At 44.7% G+C, this 16,213-nt stretch overlaps 3 protein-coding genes across 3 annotated transcripts in view; 1 reads left to right on the forward strand and 2 right to left on the reverse strand.

Annotated features, from left to right (window-relative positions):
• LOC146560418 (uncharacterized) overlaps positions 1 to 16,213 on the reverse strand; it is a 358,436-nt gene that overhangs the window by 330,964 nt on the left and 11,259 nt on the right. The gene's annotated exons all lie outside the window — the stretch shown is intronic.
• Positions 782 to 1,723, forward strand: LOC146560445 (olfactory receptor 10J5-like). Its single transcript, XM_085245183.1, has one exon. It carries the CDS (start codon positions 782 to 784, stop codon positions 1,721 to 1,723), a length of 942 nt encoding a protein of 313 aa, XP_085101309.1.
• Positions 4,442 to 7,060, reverse strand: LOC146560446 (olfactory receptor 11A1-like). The gene is made up of 2 exons (XM_085245184.1): positions 6,140 to 7,060; positions 4,442 to 4,843 (listed from the first exon to the last, which is right to left on the reverse strand). The coding sequence occupies exons 1-2, from the start codon at positions 7,058 to 7,060 to the stop codon at positions 4,442 to 4,444; spliced, it is 1,323 nt and encodes a 440-aa protein (XP_085101310.1).

Genomic DNA, 16,213 nt, shown 5'->3' on the forward strand with positions numbered 1-16,213 from the left:
GGCAACACTTCCTAGGTTGGAATAGACGTCAGCGTGAACTATCGTATGTCCGCTATTACCTGGCCGAAACCGGAAGTGATGTCATTTTCGCATAAAAAATGGACAGACTCGAGCCGTGGAGACCTAGCTTGTATGTTCTCACTCTGCTAGCAACAAGTAAAGGTCTGTTCTGTTTAACTGACTGGGCTCTGAGTTGTCCGGCTAACCTCCACACCACATGCCTGCTAGACATGCTAGCTGCTCCTTCCTCGCCAGACCGCCGTTACAAGTTGTTAATCTGCTGTCATCTAAAGTGGAGCAGTGTTTGCTGCAGAACTCTGAAAACACACAAGTACACACGAACTTATTATAAACAGTAAGTAAACCAAATTTTGATTGAAGTTTATAACTCTTTTAAAGGCCCACTGCCATATAGGAAACCTGTCACGACACATCTTTGTCCTGCAGGTCCTTTCAGGTTTCCTCTGACTCAGGCAGCCAATCAGGAGTTCTCATAATGAGATCAGTCTGCTGCTGTGACGTCTGCTGAGCTGAATGGTTTAAAAGAAGCAGGGCTTCAGTCTGAGGGTGTGTGTATGAGTGTGTATGATTTACATGCTGTTAGCCTGAGTTTCACACAGGAAGGATTTTATATGTTGAATATAATGTTTTTGATGTCAGTGACTGAATATGATTCATCTGCATTTAATGTGTTGTCTTGATGCTTGTGAATTGTGTTAATTAACATTCATATATGTAACAAAATTAGTGTTAAGACTGTTTGATGAACAATTAGAGCATCATGATAAACTTCACAGAGGGCTCATACTTCATCCTTGGTGCCTACTTTGATGCCGGGCCTACAAAATACTTGTTTTTCTTGCTTCTCTTGTCTTTATATTCTTTAATCATTTGTGCGAACCTCCTGCTGATTGTGGTTATCTGTGTGAACAGAAGCTTACATGAACCTATGTACATGTTTCTGTGCAGCCTGTTTGTGAATGAGCTGTATGGTAGTACAGGGCTGTTTCCGCTCCTCCTGGTTCAGATCCTCTCTGATGTTCACACTGTTTCTACTCCTCTCTGCTTCCTGCAGATCTTCTCTTTGTACTCGTATGTCGTTGTGGAATTTTTGACCTTAGCCGTCATGTCTTATGACAGATATCTTGCCATCTGCTGTCCTCTGCAGTATAACATGCGAATGACATCCAGCACGGTTTCTGTGCTCATCGCTGTGTCGTGGATCTATGCTTTGTTGCTGGTTGCTGTGACAGTTTCTCTGAGCTCACCTCTGCAGCTGTGTGGGAACATCATCAACAAAGTGTACTGTGATAACTATGCCATTGTTAAACTGGCATGTTCTGACACCACACTCAATAACATCTATGGACTGATCAGCACAGCATTCACAGCGTTTGTTCCTGTCACGTTAATCTTTTTCACCTACATGAGGATCCTGAAAGTCTGTTTTTCTGGATCCAAACAGACCCGACAGAAAGCCGTCAGCACCTGCACGCCTCACCTCGCTTCTCTGCTCAACTTCTCTTGCAGCGGCTGCTTTGAAATAGTACAGAGCAGATTTAATATGAACAATGTACCAAATGTACTGCGTATTTTGATATCACTGTACTGGCTTATGTGTCAGCCGCTCTTTAATCCTGTGCTGTACGGGCTGAAAATGTCCAAAATTCGTGACATTTGTAAAAGTTTGCTTTATTCAAAAGTTAACACAATATTGAGTTAGATTGAAAAAGAATGAAAACAATAAATGTGTCTGGCTTTATTTATTTTATTTCTTTGTGTACTTCATTACTGCCATAAATAGGGCTCGTTCATTTTTCTGTAAAGTCTGAAGTCTATATCATATAATGTTATTTCTAACTACTACATCGTTTCTCTTAGACAGCAACAAGACCTGCAAAACACTGAAAATGCTCTGCTTTTTGGACTGAGGTTGAAGCGTCTAATCGGGAGAGGGAGATAAGGTGGCAGACAGTCAGTTGTGGGTTCTGTGCTCCTTCCTCACAGAACTGAAAGCATCCTCAGCTAAAACAAAGCACAGACACTCATAGAGGCTTTAACGCCTGGCCCATCATGGCAGCACATGCTCAGGATCAGCTGCAAACTGCAGCAGCGCCACAAGTCCCCTCACAACATTTCAGTACCATTACAAATTCTTAGCATTATTGCGGTTCACCTTTTTTTCTTTTGTTTGTTTGTTTGATAATTTTTTATTTCAACATTTGTTGCCTCTTTGTCTCAGGGCAAAATTAAGAATGCAAAGGTATGAAAGGTAAATTAAACAACCCATAAAACTAAACAACAAAAAAAACAACAGTCTGCTCAGGTTGTGAATGCACATACTTCATATCATGAAAGAGGAGGTGGGCGGAGCTTATAAGTGCTGACGGACATCACAGAGTCAGAGGCTCAGACACAGCTGGCTGTCACAGCTGATCTAAGGTCAGATGTAAGACATCTTTATAGGTGAAATGCACAAATTGTTGCAGCCAGCACACCTCACTTTAGAGAACAACCTTTGTGGTTCAATGACCTTTGACCCTTATTTCACTGAGTGTAGAAATGTCTTATCTTCTGCAAAATGACAGTCAAATTGTAAATTTCAAAAACAATCTTAAAAACAATTTCTCCAGAGGAACCGGTTTACCTTCATCCAGGAGAAAGAGATGAAATGTTCAGGCATCAAACACCAGGATGATTTCATGGCTGAAAAAAACAACTTTCTCCTCAGAGCTTCTTTTGCATAAACACCCAGCAGGCCTACTGATCATTTCTATTAATATGCTTTAGCAATAACTACATTTAACTAATATACAGCTCTTCAATGCTTATTCAAGGTTTTACTTTTACTGCTGTTCATGTTATCTTAAGAGTTCAGACTGTCAGGAGCTTTTACCTGGCGTTGGCTCTCTCTGCGGAAGAGCATCACTTCCTGTTCCAACACAGTGGGGTTTTTGTGTAGTTTATCTGCGGAGCAATTTAATAAAAAAAACTTCTTATTTCATAGTAGAATCTTCACGTGCTTCATCCGAAGCACTCTCTGTGTACTCACTCGCTAATTTGTATTCGCTCACTGTGTCTTTAGATTTTGCTAGCTTAGCTTAGCTCATAACCGACTCACTAGCAGCATGGCCTCTAAAAATTCCCCGAAAAGCCTTCAGTTAATCCAAAATGCTGCAGCAAGAGTCCTGAGGGCTCCAGTATTCCTTGGAATGCTGCTGAAGATCTGCCAGAGGTGGAAGATTTTGCGGACCGGGCCCTGTGCTAGGTGTTCCCAGCTGATTCTCACTATACATGTGGGTGCTCCAAGTCTGTCCAGCGTCCTCCCTGACCACCTGATCCAATTCATCACCAGGTGGCGATCACCTCAGCCTCTCTCTTCACCCGAGTGACCAGAACATCTGACCACAGATCTGATGATATGATCATAACATCAATCATCAACCTTTGGCCTAGGATTTCCTGGTGCCACATGCACTTATCGATGCCCTTAAGTTTAAACATGGTGTTCATTATGGACTAAAACTTTGAGTTTTTGATGCCACTGAGGATGGAAAGGTAGCTGACAGAATAGAAATGCATAAGTGATGTCAGACACCAGAGACTTGGTGGAAAAACCCCCAAAACCAAACTAAACTAAATGTTAGCTTAGAACGAACCTTTTTAAGCTTCAAATCATACCAATCAATTGATGAATAACTAAATAAATAGGCTTAATCATTTCCAACACCCTGGAGGACAGCAGGGAGAATTGAGACGCTGAATGGTGCTTTGATGCGATCGTCATGAAGCATTTAAATCACCACCAATATCAATTAAACTGCTGATCAAAAGTTTAGGACCACACCTCCAAAAAAAACTGTAAACCCCCAAAAACAGAAATCAAAGATCCAAACACGAGCTCAGTGATGAGCTCCATCGTTATAGAAACCACCTCAGGTGGGATCTGCTTGTCATGCCAGTAGCGTTGGAAACCATCAGGACCATCAAGGTTACATTTGTTCTCATCAGAGAATAAAACTCTCTTCCACCTTTCAACGTCCCATGTTTGGTCCAAACGGTCAGTTCTGTGGCGTTCAGGGAGACGAGGCCTTTGAAGAAGTTCTTTGTTTTTGAAGCCCTACAGCCTCAGATGCCATCTGATGGTTATGGGGCTGCAGTCTGCAGCTGTAACGGCCTAAATTTGGGTCGACATATAGGGCCTTGGGGGTTGGCTCACTTACCGTATCCAGAGAACAGTCTGTTTATTCAACCTCACTTCTGGCCCCGGTGCCCACCTCTTAATTTTAAATACATGTAGACATTGAGGGTTCCCGGGAGGGGCCATGCTGCTACCAGATGCTATTTGGCAGAGGATTGTTAGCACCACCATTTAAATGCATTTTAGAAAAGCATGCATCAACACCACATATGAGCGGGTGGAGTGAGGTATGGGGTCTTCTCACACCCCCGTTCCCTGTTCCCTGTTGGGGGCGGGGAGCCGGGGGAAGGAGTTGGCCATCTGGTTGGGGTCTGGGATGGTGGGCCTCCTTGCTGCTGCAGGACCAGGGGGCGGTCTCAACCCCAGATTAAAGAGAAACATCTCCTGGGTCTCGGGGGTGATGGTACCTGTTATAGAGTATGTACTGGGAGTGTGAGTGCGTGTACAGTGTTCATTTCTGTGTGTCTCCATGTTGGGTGAGAGCTGAGTATTTGTAGATGTGTGCATGAGAGTGGGTGTGGTGGAGGTGTGGTCCCGGGCGCGGCTGCAGGGGAGGAGTGGTGCAGTGAGCTCAACGGGGCGGTGCTGGAGACGCAGGTGAGAACAGCTGATGGCGTTTGGACTGATGATGGTTTCCTTCCCCTTTTATAGTGAGACGGGAGAGGAGCGGAGGGGAAATCAGCTGAGACTGGAGCTGTCAGACTGTGGACTATCTTAATAAATGAAAACTAGAAATAAACGTGGCATCTGGCGACAAACAAACGTGCATGTGTGTGCGTGTGTGAAGTGCATTTCACAGTGGGAATGCATGTTTATGTTTGTGTGTGTCTGTGTCAGGGTTCCTGGGTCATTGACTCAGCATTTTAGTTCATGTTCCGTTTATTTTCCACATTCATGTTTCCCGCTTCACCGTGCCAGCCCTCTGTCTCAGAGTCAGTAATTCTGGTTCTACTTCCTATGTGTCAGGTTATGTTCAGCTGTGTACTCACCGGTCATCATCCTCATCAGTCAGAGTATTTAAGTCCTTCACCGTCTTGTCATTGATGTGATGTTGTCACTGCCATCGTTCCCGTGTGTGTTTCCAATTCAGCCAGCCATTCAATCATCCAGCCAGTCAGCGTTTGTTCATGTTCTGTTCATCCGCTCACTATAATAAACTTCTGTATCCTGCGCCGTGAGTCCTGCTTTTGGGTCATCTCCTCCTTGCATCCACACACGACCCCTGACAGCCTGTTAGTCTGTGTCTATATGTCAGGTTGGGTCTCAGACTCCACCTCTCTTAGAACATCTCAAACTAGATTTCATTAAATGTAACATTTAAACGTTCCATCTTCCTTTAGTAAATAACTTTGATGTAAAAAGTTAAACCCAGCATTCTTGGCAGACTTTTTCTTTCAGTGTTGGAGAATCTAATTTTAAAAAATTGCTGAAATCTGCTTTTTTGAGTGTCTCAAAGAATTCAGTGACAAAAGGTCCACCATGTTGGTGTCGCTTTTACCAATTTTATCTGGACATCCTACATCAGGGGTGTCAAACTCCAGGCCTCAAGGGCCGGTGTCCTGCAGGTTTTAGATGTGTCCTTGATCCAACACGGCTGATTTAAATGGATAAATGACCTCCTCAACATGTCATGAAGTTCTCCAGAGGCCTGGTAATGAACTAATCATTTGATTCAGGTGTGTTGACCCAAGGTGAGATCTAAAACCTGCAGGACCCCGGCCCTCGAGGCCTGGAGTTCGACACCTGTGTCCTACATGAACACATGTGGAAGGTACCGTGTGGCTGCTTATGTGTTGCTGAATGATTAAAGGCTTTGCTGTCTCTTACAGTGTTTAAGTGGCTGAAGACTGAATACAGCCTAACGGGAAACAACAGCCAGTGAAGAAATGTCTTTAAATATTCTCATTTGTTTAATTACATCTGCTACATGATCCAAACTTTCCAGTAGAGCAAACTTTTACAAATGTCATAAATTTTGGACATTTTCAGCCCGTACAGCACAGGATTAAAGAGCGGCTGACATATAAGCCAGTACAGTGATATCAAAATACGTAAAATGTTTGGTACAGTGTTCATATTAAATCTGCTCTGCAATACTTCAAAGCAAGCCCCAAAAGAGAAGTTGAGCAGAGAAGCGAGGTGAGGCGTGCAGGTGCTGACGGCTTTCTGTCGGGTCTGTTTGGATCCAGAAAAACAGACTTTCAGGATCCTCATGTAGGTGAAAAAGATTAACGTGAGAGGCAGAAAAATGGTGAATGCTGTGCTGATCAGTCCATAGATGTTATTGAGTGTGGTGTCAGAACAGGCCAGTTTAACAATGGCATAGTTATCACAGTACACTTTGTTGATGATGTTCCCACACAGCTGCAGAGGTGAGCTCAGAGAAACTGTCACAGCAACCAGCAACAAAGCATAGATCCACAACACAGCGATGAGCACAGAAACTGTGCTGGATGTCATTCGCATGTTATACTGCAGAGGACAGCAGATGGCAAGATATCTGTCATAAGACATGACGGCTAAGTTATAAAACTCCATACTTCCATAAGAGTACAGACAGACGATCTGCAGGAAGCAGAGAGGAGTAGAAACAGTGTGAACATCAGAGAGGATCTGAACCAGGAGGAGCGGAAACAGCCCTGTACTACCATACAGCTCATTCACAAACAGGCTGCACAGAAACATGTACATAGGTTCATGTAAGCTTCTGTTCACACAGATAACCACAATCAGCAGGAGGTTCGCACAAATGATTAAAGAATATAAAGACAAGAGAAGCAAGAAAAACAAGTATTTTGTAGGCCCGGCATCAAAGTAGGCACCAAGGATGAAGTATGAGCCCTCTGTGAAGTTTATCATGATGCTCTAATTGTTCATCAAACAGTCTTAACACTAATTTTGTTACATATATGAATGTTAATTAACACAATTCACAAGCATCAAGACAACACATTAAATGCAGATGAATCATATTCAGTCACTGACATCAAAAACATTATATTCAACATATAAAATCCTTCCTGTGTGAAACTCAGGCTAACAGCATGTAAATCATACACACTCATACACACACCCTCAGACTGAAGCCCTGCTTCTTTTAAACCATTCAGCTCAGCAGACGTCACAGCAGCAGACTGATCTCATTATGAGAACTCCTGATTGGCTGCCTGAGTCAGAGGAAACCTGAAAGGACCTGCAGGACAAAGATGTGTCGTGACAGGTTTCCTATATGGCAGTGGGCCTTTAAAAGAGTTATAAACTTCAATCAAAATTTGGTTTACTTACTGTTTATAATAAGTTCGTGTGTACTTGTGTGTTTTCAGAGTTCTGCAGCAAACACTGCTCCACTTTAGATGACAGCAGATTAACAACTTGTAACGGCGGTCTGGCGAGGAAGGAGCAGCTAGCAGGTCTAGCAGGCATGTGGTGTGGAGGTTAGCCGGACAACTCAGAGCCCAGTCAGTTAAACAGAACAGACCTTTACTTGTTGCTAGCAGAGTGAGAACATACAAGCCAGGTCTCCACGGCTCGAGTCTGTCCATTTTTTATGTGAAAATGACATCACTTCCGGTTTCGGCCAGGTAATAGCGGACATACGATAGTTCACGCTGACGTCTATTCCAACCTAGGAAGTGTTGCCAACAGCTGATAGGATCGGCACTGGTTGGGTAGGAATACACCAAATGCACTGATTTCCACAATCATACACACCATTCCCCCCGTTTATGGACAACAGCGCTTGGACATCTCTCATGGACATTCAGATAAAACTCACGGACTTCAGTGTGGATCAGTGTTTTTGATGTTAACATGTGTTATTTATGGGGAACTCTTTTTGAGAATCTGTATTGCTTGGTCTAAGCCAGAAGAATTTGCTTAGTTGTCTTTGTGCACCCCCACTGTCACGGCGGGGTGCGCCGATGTGTATGGAAACAGGACCCAAAAGCAGATGAAGACGAGGAGTTGTAAGTTTAAACAGAAAAGTGATCCTTTATTAGATGACGGCAGGGGTTAACCAGGAACCGAAAGCAAACTGACAAAAAACCCACTAAGAAACAAAAACTATAACATACAATGACAAAGACTGTAACTATGACTATGGTGGAAAAACGGGCGAAGACTATGACTATAACTGTAACTCTGGTGAGATAAACAGACGACCCGACAATGACATGCAGAAAACAGAGGGCTTAAATACATACATGAGGTGATCAGTGTGTGAATGGGTGGATGGCTGGTTGTGTAAAGCACTTTGGGGTCCTTAGGGACTAGTAAAGCGCTATACAAATACAGGCCAGGCCATCAGGGGAAGTGGAGACACATGGGGGAACAGCTGACTGACATAAACCTAATGACAGGACCAGGAGGAGGAAAGCTAAATACAATGAACAAAGAACACATGACACTGTCAGAATAAAACGGGAAACACTAAAACTAGACATGACAACTCAACTTAACAGACCTAATACGTGATGAATAATACAAGAACCCAAAACATAGAAAACCAAGGGAACAATAATAAATAACAGCTTAAACTAAAGCTAGATAGGAAATGACACAAAAACTAATCACATATCAAAATGAGACAAATACAAAAATGAACTCAGAGCGCTGGGTCAGAGACCCAGCCTGTGACACCCACTGGGTTTTTCGGTTAATTGAATAGCTGCAGCAGGAGTGATTATTTAAGTTTTCCTTTTCTTTTCTTGTTATTTTTCTTTGGTTTCAGTTAAATACACGGTACCTGCAAAAGCGTTGTGTGTATTTATTAATTACTGCCCATCAGCTCCAGTAGCATTCCTAAATCTTCTGATTAATAATAACCTAATATTTCACTCAATACCTAGCCTGTATTCATTCATTAGCGCTTCATCAGTGTTACATAACCACAATCAGAGACTTGTTGGCAGCAATGATCATGATGATATAGGAGTTTTAAACTTCCAACATCCATGTAACCTCCAAGAATGAAACCAGGGTTTTAATAGTTTTGCAATTTTCATTAGTTTTTATTTTTATTTAGTTTTGACTTCAGATTTTCATTTTTATATCAGTTTTAATTAGTTTTTACCAATTGTTTGCTAGTTTAGTTTAGTTTTTATTTTTTTGAAAATCTTTAGTTTCAGTTTAGTTTTAGTCGTGTTTCCAATAATTAAGTGTAACAACATCCCAGTTTCATCATGTAACCCCTATAGACATGGTTACTAGTATTTTCTTGTTTTTACCTGGTATTATTATTTCCGACACCCCTTGAACACACTTTGATTTTCCGTAGTTCAGTGAATGCAACAAAAGCACGTTGCTGCATTAAGCTAGGCAAAACGGAGCAAGACACCGAGAGCAAATAACAAGCTACACAGTGAGTCTTTTGGTATAAAATAAGTGTTATAAAGTATTTTCAACAGTCTCTAACTTAAAGTTATGTACTTTTCAGAGGTCTTTATGTGTTTTACTCTCGACCAAAACCAGGCAGAGCGTGTATTTGTTTCTTGGGAATTCCGGTGAGTTACTAGAGATGATAAGTTAGCAGGAAAACTTATGCTAATTTTACATGTGGTAAACACTGCAACAGTGCGAATTCCGTATTGTCTAAAAAAAGCTAAAACCAGTCGGAGTACTTGAATCGTGTGTGAAATGGAATGTCGTATTTTATTTTATTGTCTATTTGATTGGGCATCTTCACAAATGTGCAAAACTAATGCAGGATGCACTTCTCTTTTAGCCATAAATGTTGTCCAGTGCCTTTTCTGCACTTTGTCATTTCAGTTATAGGTTAATACATGTAAATAAGTTATTTAAAACTAGCTACGTTACAAACATTTCATGATGTGATTACATATGCCTTAAAAAGGGGTATTTAAATACAATTGATTGTAATGCTGTAAAGCAATACAAATGGAATTCATAGAGACAGAACAATGTTAAAACGACAGTGTACTTGATTTTGAAAACTTTATGAGATCTCATTTTATTTAGAAAAACTGTTAAGAACTATTTTGTTTATTGCTCTGTACTGTATGTGCAGACTGGTTTTTTGTGATCCTGGATCTGAAGTGGTTCTGGATATGGATGGCGAGCCAGACCCTGTGAAAACTCTTGGCGAATCCAAAAGCAGTGTGGCCAGCTGTTCTGGATGCAGGAGTAGAGCTACAGTCTGAATTACTTCGAATCGCAGGATTTCAGATAAGCAAGAGCAAAAACTGCTTACTTCATACGGATTGTTTCTCTGGGAAACTATTGAACTCCCAATATCCTGCTCATCAGGAGTCAGGTCTAAAGAGACTACTTATTTTATTTTATTTTGTTGTTATTTTCAAAAGAGCGCTCTTCTCTGTTGATCTTCTGTTAATTTTCTATGCTGTTTACATTGGATTATTGCACCACTGTAACATTGTAATAAATCTGCCGGCTGTTCAACACTCAATTCTCTCAAATTTATTTTACTCCTCTCGAATCTAGTCTATAAGTTTAACCCTACTATACTAAGCAGGTGTTACAATCACATCAGTCATGCTCTTCTGCTCATCCTTGGGTATGTTGCTATTCCAGCTACCAGACCCTGCACAGGTCACCTGTCTGTCGCAGGGCTAACACGCAGAGACAGACAACTCACATTCCCACCTATGGGTTCTTTAAATAAATAAATAAATTAGGGCAGATGAACAACCACTGATACCAGGCAACTATAAAATGTATATCTTGGCCCCAATGAGACTATTAACTCTTGCAGCACCGGGTGTTCCTAATTTTGGTTCAAGTGAATTGATAAACTTTTTGAAGGCAATTGACTCACAGTTGTGTAGATGTCCCCGTCCTGTTGTCTCGGGATGCATCACGCTGCCTTGCCTGGGGTTAGCTTCTGTTTCTGGGGATGAGGGTTGAGTGTGCTCCCTTCTCAAGCTAAGCTAGGTTAGCCTTCTTGTGTGAGCTTTTCAAGTGCACTTTAAGGTTTGTGGGATTTTTTCCCTTTAGAAATGTCCCTCATAATTTGTCTCTTTCCACTACAAGACACAAGACACTTGCTTTATCCAAAACACAGTCATATTCAAAGTAATCCCAAATTGGACTCTGGCGCTTTCTCCTGACTTTTCCTGACATGATTCTGCGCGTGGGCGGAGCAACAACACAGACGACTCGACTAACGTGCTGCCACCTGCTGGCATAATGAGACACAGCAAGAAAAAATCTGGAAACGAAACTTTATTTTCACCCAGGACACGCACACATCAATGAAAACTAAACACATTTTGCTATAAATTCAGTTAATTTTAGTTTTGTGAACACTCATTACAGTTTTAGTTAGTTTTGCTTTTTTTGTTTTTATTTTTATTTCCGTTAACGAAAATGTTTTTACACTTCTAGTTTTCGTTAACGATAATAACCTTGAATGAAACAAGACAGAGGAAGTTACATTTAGCATAGTTTTTCTTTAAGCCACAAAATAAGTATAAAAAGATGACACCGTGTGATTCAAATAATTACCCCAAAATCTTCAGCAACATTTGCAAACAAAAGTTTTGTTCTTCTCTGAACATTTTATAGTAAAAACCTGCATTAAAGACACCACCTCACCTGTGAACACTCCTGCAGGTGTTTCCACCCATAAAAAGCTGCACCAACCACCCCAGTGGTTGGTGCAATCACGCCCGCCGTGTTAAAACACGGGGACTCAGGGGTTGGTGGGTGTGTGGTGTGACGTGAATTAAAATAAAGTTGGTTCTGAACGTTGCTCCGTGGTCCCGCCGTGCCTTATTCACGCCACATTGGTGCCGAAACCCAGGAGGCGGCACGGCGGGTCCGTATCGGAGCCAGGGAATGGAGGAGCTGGCTCGAAGGGTGGCCGAAATGGCGGCCGCCCAGCGGGAGCAGGCGGCGGAGGTGCGTCGCCAGCAGGAAGAGCTGCAGGACCAGTCCGAGCGCCACCTGGAAAGGATTGGGGAGCTGGTGGCGCTGCTCTGGGCCTGGGCGCCACCACCACAAGTGTGTCCCGAGGACAGTGAAGCGGTGGAGGAGCCGTGTGGGGCACCTCGGCAGCCGGAGGTGGTGGACGAGTCACGCGGGGGTCCGAGCCTGCCGGAGGAGGAGGAGCAGCCGGGTGAAGGGCTGCTCCTGCCGGGAGCGGTGGAGGAGCCGCTCCAATCGGAGGCGGAGGACGAGGCGGGCGAGGGTCTACACCTGCCGGAGGAAGAGGAGTCGCTCCACCCAGAGGTGGACGAGGGGCTGTGCCTGCTGGAGGCGGAGGCGCAGTGCAGGGAGCCGCTCCAAACGGGAGTGGCGGAGGCGGTGGCGGAGCAGCCGTGCGAGGAGATGGAGGTCCCTGCTCCAGAGCAGCCTGCGCAGCCGGAGTTGGAGGCAGAGGAGCGGGACAGCCCCGCTAAGCCGGGGGTCAGCGGGCTGGCTAGTCCAGCCTCGCTGCCACCAGTCGATTCTGCGCGCCTGACGTCTGCCCAGCCGCCTGTGTACAGGAGCTCACGGCCATGCCTGTGGGGCCGTGTCCGCTTGCTACGCGGCCGACCTCCGGACCAGCTTCGCCGTTGCCGCTGGATGCGCGGGCGGCCACCAGAATGGACGCTTCCCCGTCGCTTGGGCTGGGGCGCCGATGATTTGGGCCGAGTCTCGCCCCAGTTCGCGGGGGGGAGTAGGTTCGGCCAGATTGCTCCCCGGCCTCAATCGGGCGATGGGGGTATGTGGTGGGGCGTGGTTTGCGGTGCCGTGCGGACGCACCTGCACGGCATCCGCAATCATGCCCGCCGTGTTAAAACACGGGGACTCAGGGGTTGGTGGGTGTGTGGTGTGACGTGAATTAAAATAAAGTTGGTTCTGAACGTTGCTCCGTGGTCCCGCTGTGCCTTATTCACGCCACATCACACACCCACCAACCCCTGAGTCCCCGTGTTTTAACACGGCGGGCGTGATTGCGGATGCCGTGCAGGTGCGTCCGCACGGCACCGCAAACCACGCCCCACCACAAGATGTTTTAAGGCTGTAAAACCCCTCACTACACATTTTCACACTTTTCTCTCTTGTTTAAACTGTCAAAGTTCAAACCTTCGTGGAAAAATAAGTCCAGTATTATAGAATGAAACCAAAGATCAAACTCTGTTTTCATGGGAATAGAGCAGCTGCCTGAGAATCCAACATTAATGGATCAATACTGAATCAATGGTACGGAAGTAGAGGAATGAGTTGAGTATGTCTGTGAAGGTTCTCAGTCATCCAGGTCATCGTTGTCAAAGGAGCTTGCAAAGAAAAGCGTCTGGACTTCTTTAAGTTGCTTGAAGACGTTTCACCTCTCATCCGAGAAGCTTCTTCAGTTCTAAGGACAAATGGTGGAGAGTCCCAGATATAAACCTAGTGGGAGTTGTTAGGATGCCTGGGTCGTTGACCCAGGGTTTTTGAGTTTATGATATTATTTATACTTTCTAGTTTTTGGTTTCTTTGAGTTCTGTCTTATGGTTTATGTCTCTGTCTTCTTTAGTTGCTCTGTCTCCCCTGTCACCCTTGTCTAGTTCGCGTCTATGTGTATCCTTAGTTCCTATATCCCCGTGTTCAGTCAATGTTTGTGTCTGCCCTGTTCCCACGTCTCTGTTCCCTCTGTAGTGCCTGCATGTGAGTCTGTGTTATGTGTTTCCTGTTTTACTTTGAAGGTCTCTGTCTTATCTCAGTGTGTTCAGTTTACGCTTCTTTGGTCTCGTCAGTTCTGATTTGCCCCAGCTGTGTTTCCCTCCTGTTACTCATTCCCTGATTGCTCCCTCTGTGTATTTAAGCCCTGTGTTTCTCTGTGTCCGTGTCGTGATCTACCGTTTATTTTGCTGTGTGTTTTGTCAATCCGCCGGTGTTAGTTTATTTTTGACCTTTTTTCCAGTTATGTTATGTTTGAGTTCAGCATTAAAGCTGTTTTGGTTTAAGTTTCTCTCTGGAGTCTGCATCTTGGGTCCTATCCCTGTCCGCACACAGCTGTCACCTAACAGGAGTGACCCCCCACAGAGGGACAAAAGGACCCCTGATGATCCTCTAATCACCTGAGCCAAGGTGTGAAACTGGGTGTGGGTCCCAATCAGAAAGAGTTTCAGGTGAGCTCATTGTGAAACCTGGCCCCACCTTATCATGCGAATTCCTGAGATCAGATGGCCCAGGATGTGAGTGGGCGTTAAGGCGTCTGGGAAGGATCTCAAAACTGGATTATAGATGGCAGAGAGTTGGAGTCGTAAACCCCGCCTCTGTTCAAAGATGGTCGCTCACAGTGGACATAGATGCTTCTTTCACTCCTCTTTCAAACCATCTGTCCTCTCTGTCCAAAATGTGAACATTGGCATCCTCAAAGAGTGACCTTTGACCTTAAGATGCAGATGGACTGCTGAGTCTTGTCCTGTGGAGGTGGCTCTTCTGTGTTGTGCCATGCGCTTGTGAAGTGGCTGTTTGGTCTCTCCAATGTAGAGGTCTGGGCATTCCTCGCTGCACTGTACAGCAAACACCACGTTGTTAAGTCCTCTTTCGAGGATGCCAATGTGTGATTGGGCTCATCTCTGATGGAGATGAGCCCAATCACACATTGGCATTGGCAAACAGAATGTGCCCGCTCCGACCGACCACAAAGGGTTAAGGCCTCCACCATCATCGCCATCCCCCAAAAGACTGGAATAGACACCCTCAATGGCTACAGACCTATAACCCTCACATGTGTAGTCATGAGGTGTTTTAAGTGGATAGTTTCAGCACATCAGAGACTGTCTACTTTCCTCTCTCGACCCCTATCAGGTTGGTTACAAAGCAAATTGATCCATGAGGATACCATCACCCGTCACAGAGTGCTGAGCCATCTGGAGAACAGGAAGCACCTGGTGATGATGCTCTTTGTGGACTACAGCTCAGCATTCAACACCATAATCCCCAACATCCTCAGGACTAAACTGGACCACCTTCAGACCCCTCCTGGATCAAAGAATTCCTCACCAACGGAAGCTTCACAGGGCTGCGTTCTCAGCCCCCTACTGCACACTCTGTACACCTATGACTGTACACCAAACCACCCAATCACAGTGGTGTCATCATCATGTATGCCAATAACACCACTGTGATTGGGCTCATCTCTGATGGAGATGAGATAGGACACAGGACAGAGGTAGAGAACTTGTCCTGCTGGTGCTCAGAGAATAACCTGAAGCTGAACATCCTAAAACCAAAGAACTCATCATGGACCTCAGGAGACACAGACGGGTCCACTCCCCTCTCATTATAAATGGAGAACAGGTGGAATCTGTCTCCCCCTTCAGGGTTCTGGGCATCCACATCTCAGCTGATCTCACCTGGACCCACAACAGCATCGCCCTAGAAAAGAAGACCCAGCGGCAGCTGTACCTCCTCTGTGTCCTGGGCCAGAAGCTGCTCCTGGCCTTCTACTGCTCCTCAGTGGAGAGTGCTCTCCTCAGGGGCCACGACTGAGAGCAGGAAGGCTGCACAGAGGGTCATTAACACTGCCAGAAACATCATTGGCTGCCCTCTGACACCCCTGGAGGTCATCACCTGATCCTCCTGTCTCAGGTAAACCAGGGCCATCACAGGTGACCACGCCCACCACCTGCTGCCCTCTGGTTGGTGCCTCAGGTCAAGCAGATCCCACACGTCCTGTTTTCTATATATTATTTTTGTTGTATATAAACTCCCCTTGTCTTTTATTCATTCCTGCTTTCTACTTTTTATATTTTTATTGCTGCACAGTTGGTGCTGAACACACAAAATTTCACTGTACATGTACAGTGACAATAAAAAGCTATTCTATTGTGTTGCTGGGGGATTGTTGCCGGATGTATGTATGTCTGTACCATGTTCAAACACAGGGATGTGCATAAGCGCACATGGCACCAGGACACCCTAGGTAACAGATCGATGATCAATTTTGTGATCATCAAATCATCAGATCTGCAGTCATGTGTTCTGGACACCCGGGTGAAAGGAATAGAGCTGATCACCAGCTGGTGGTAAGTTGGATCAGGTAGAGGGGGAGGATGCTGG

The sequence above is a fragment of the Mchenga conophoros genome, linkage group LG14 (assembly GCF_057382185.1).
Source record: "Mchenga conophoros isolate Kocher_MC1m ecotype Shallow Benthic linkage group LG14, M_conophoros_male_GT1.1, whole genome shotgun sequence".
NCBI classification, from domain to species: Eukaryota; Metazoa; Chordata; class Actinopteri; order Cichliformes; family Cichlidae; genus Mchenga; species Mchenga conophoros.

What these genes read in the sequence shown, in the direction of transcription:
- LOC146560445 (XM_085245183.1), top strand. Translation starts at nt 782, where the DNA reads ATGATAAACTTCACAGAGGGCTCATACTTCATCCTTGGTGCCTACTTT.
- LOC146560446 (XM_085245184.1), bottom strand. Translation starts at nt 7,060, where the DNA reads ATGATAAACTTCACAGAGGGCTCATACTTCATCCTTGGTGCCTACTTT. An exon ending in AAAGTTTGCTCTACTGGAAA is followed by an intron (nt 4,844 to 6,139) that starts GTTTGGATCATG and finishes TCACTATAAAAG; the next exon opens with GGGAAGGAAACCATCATCAG.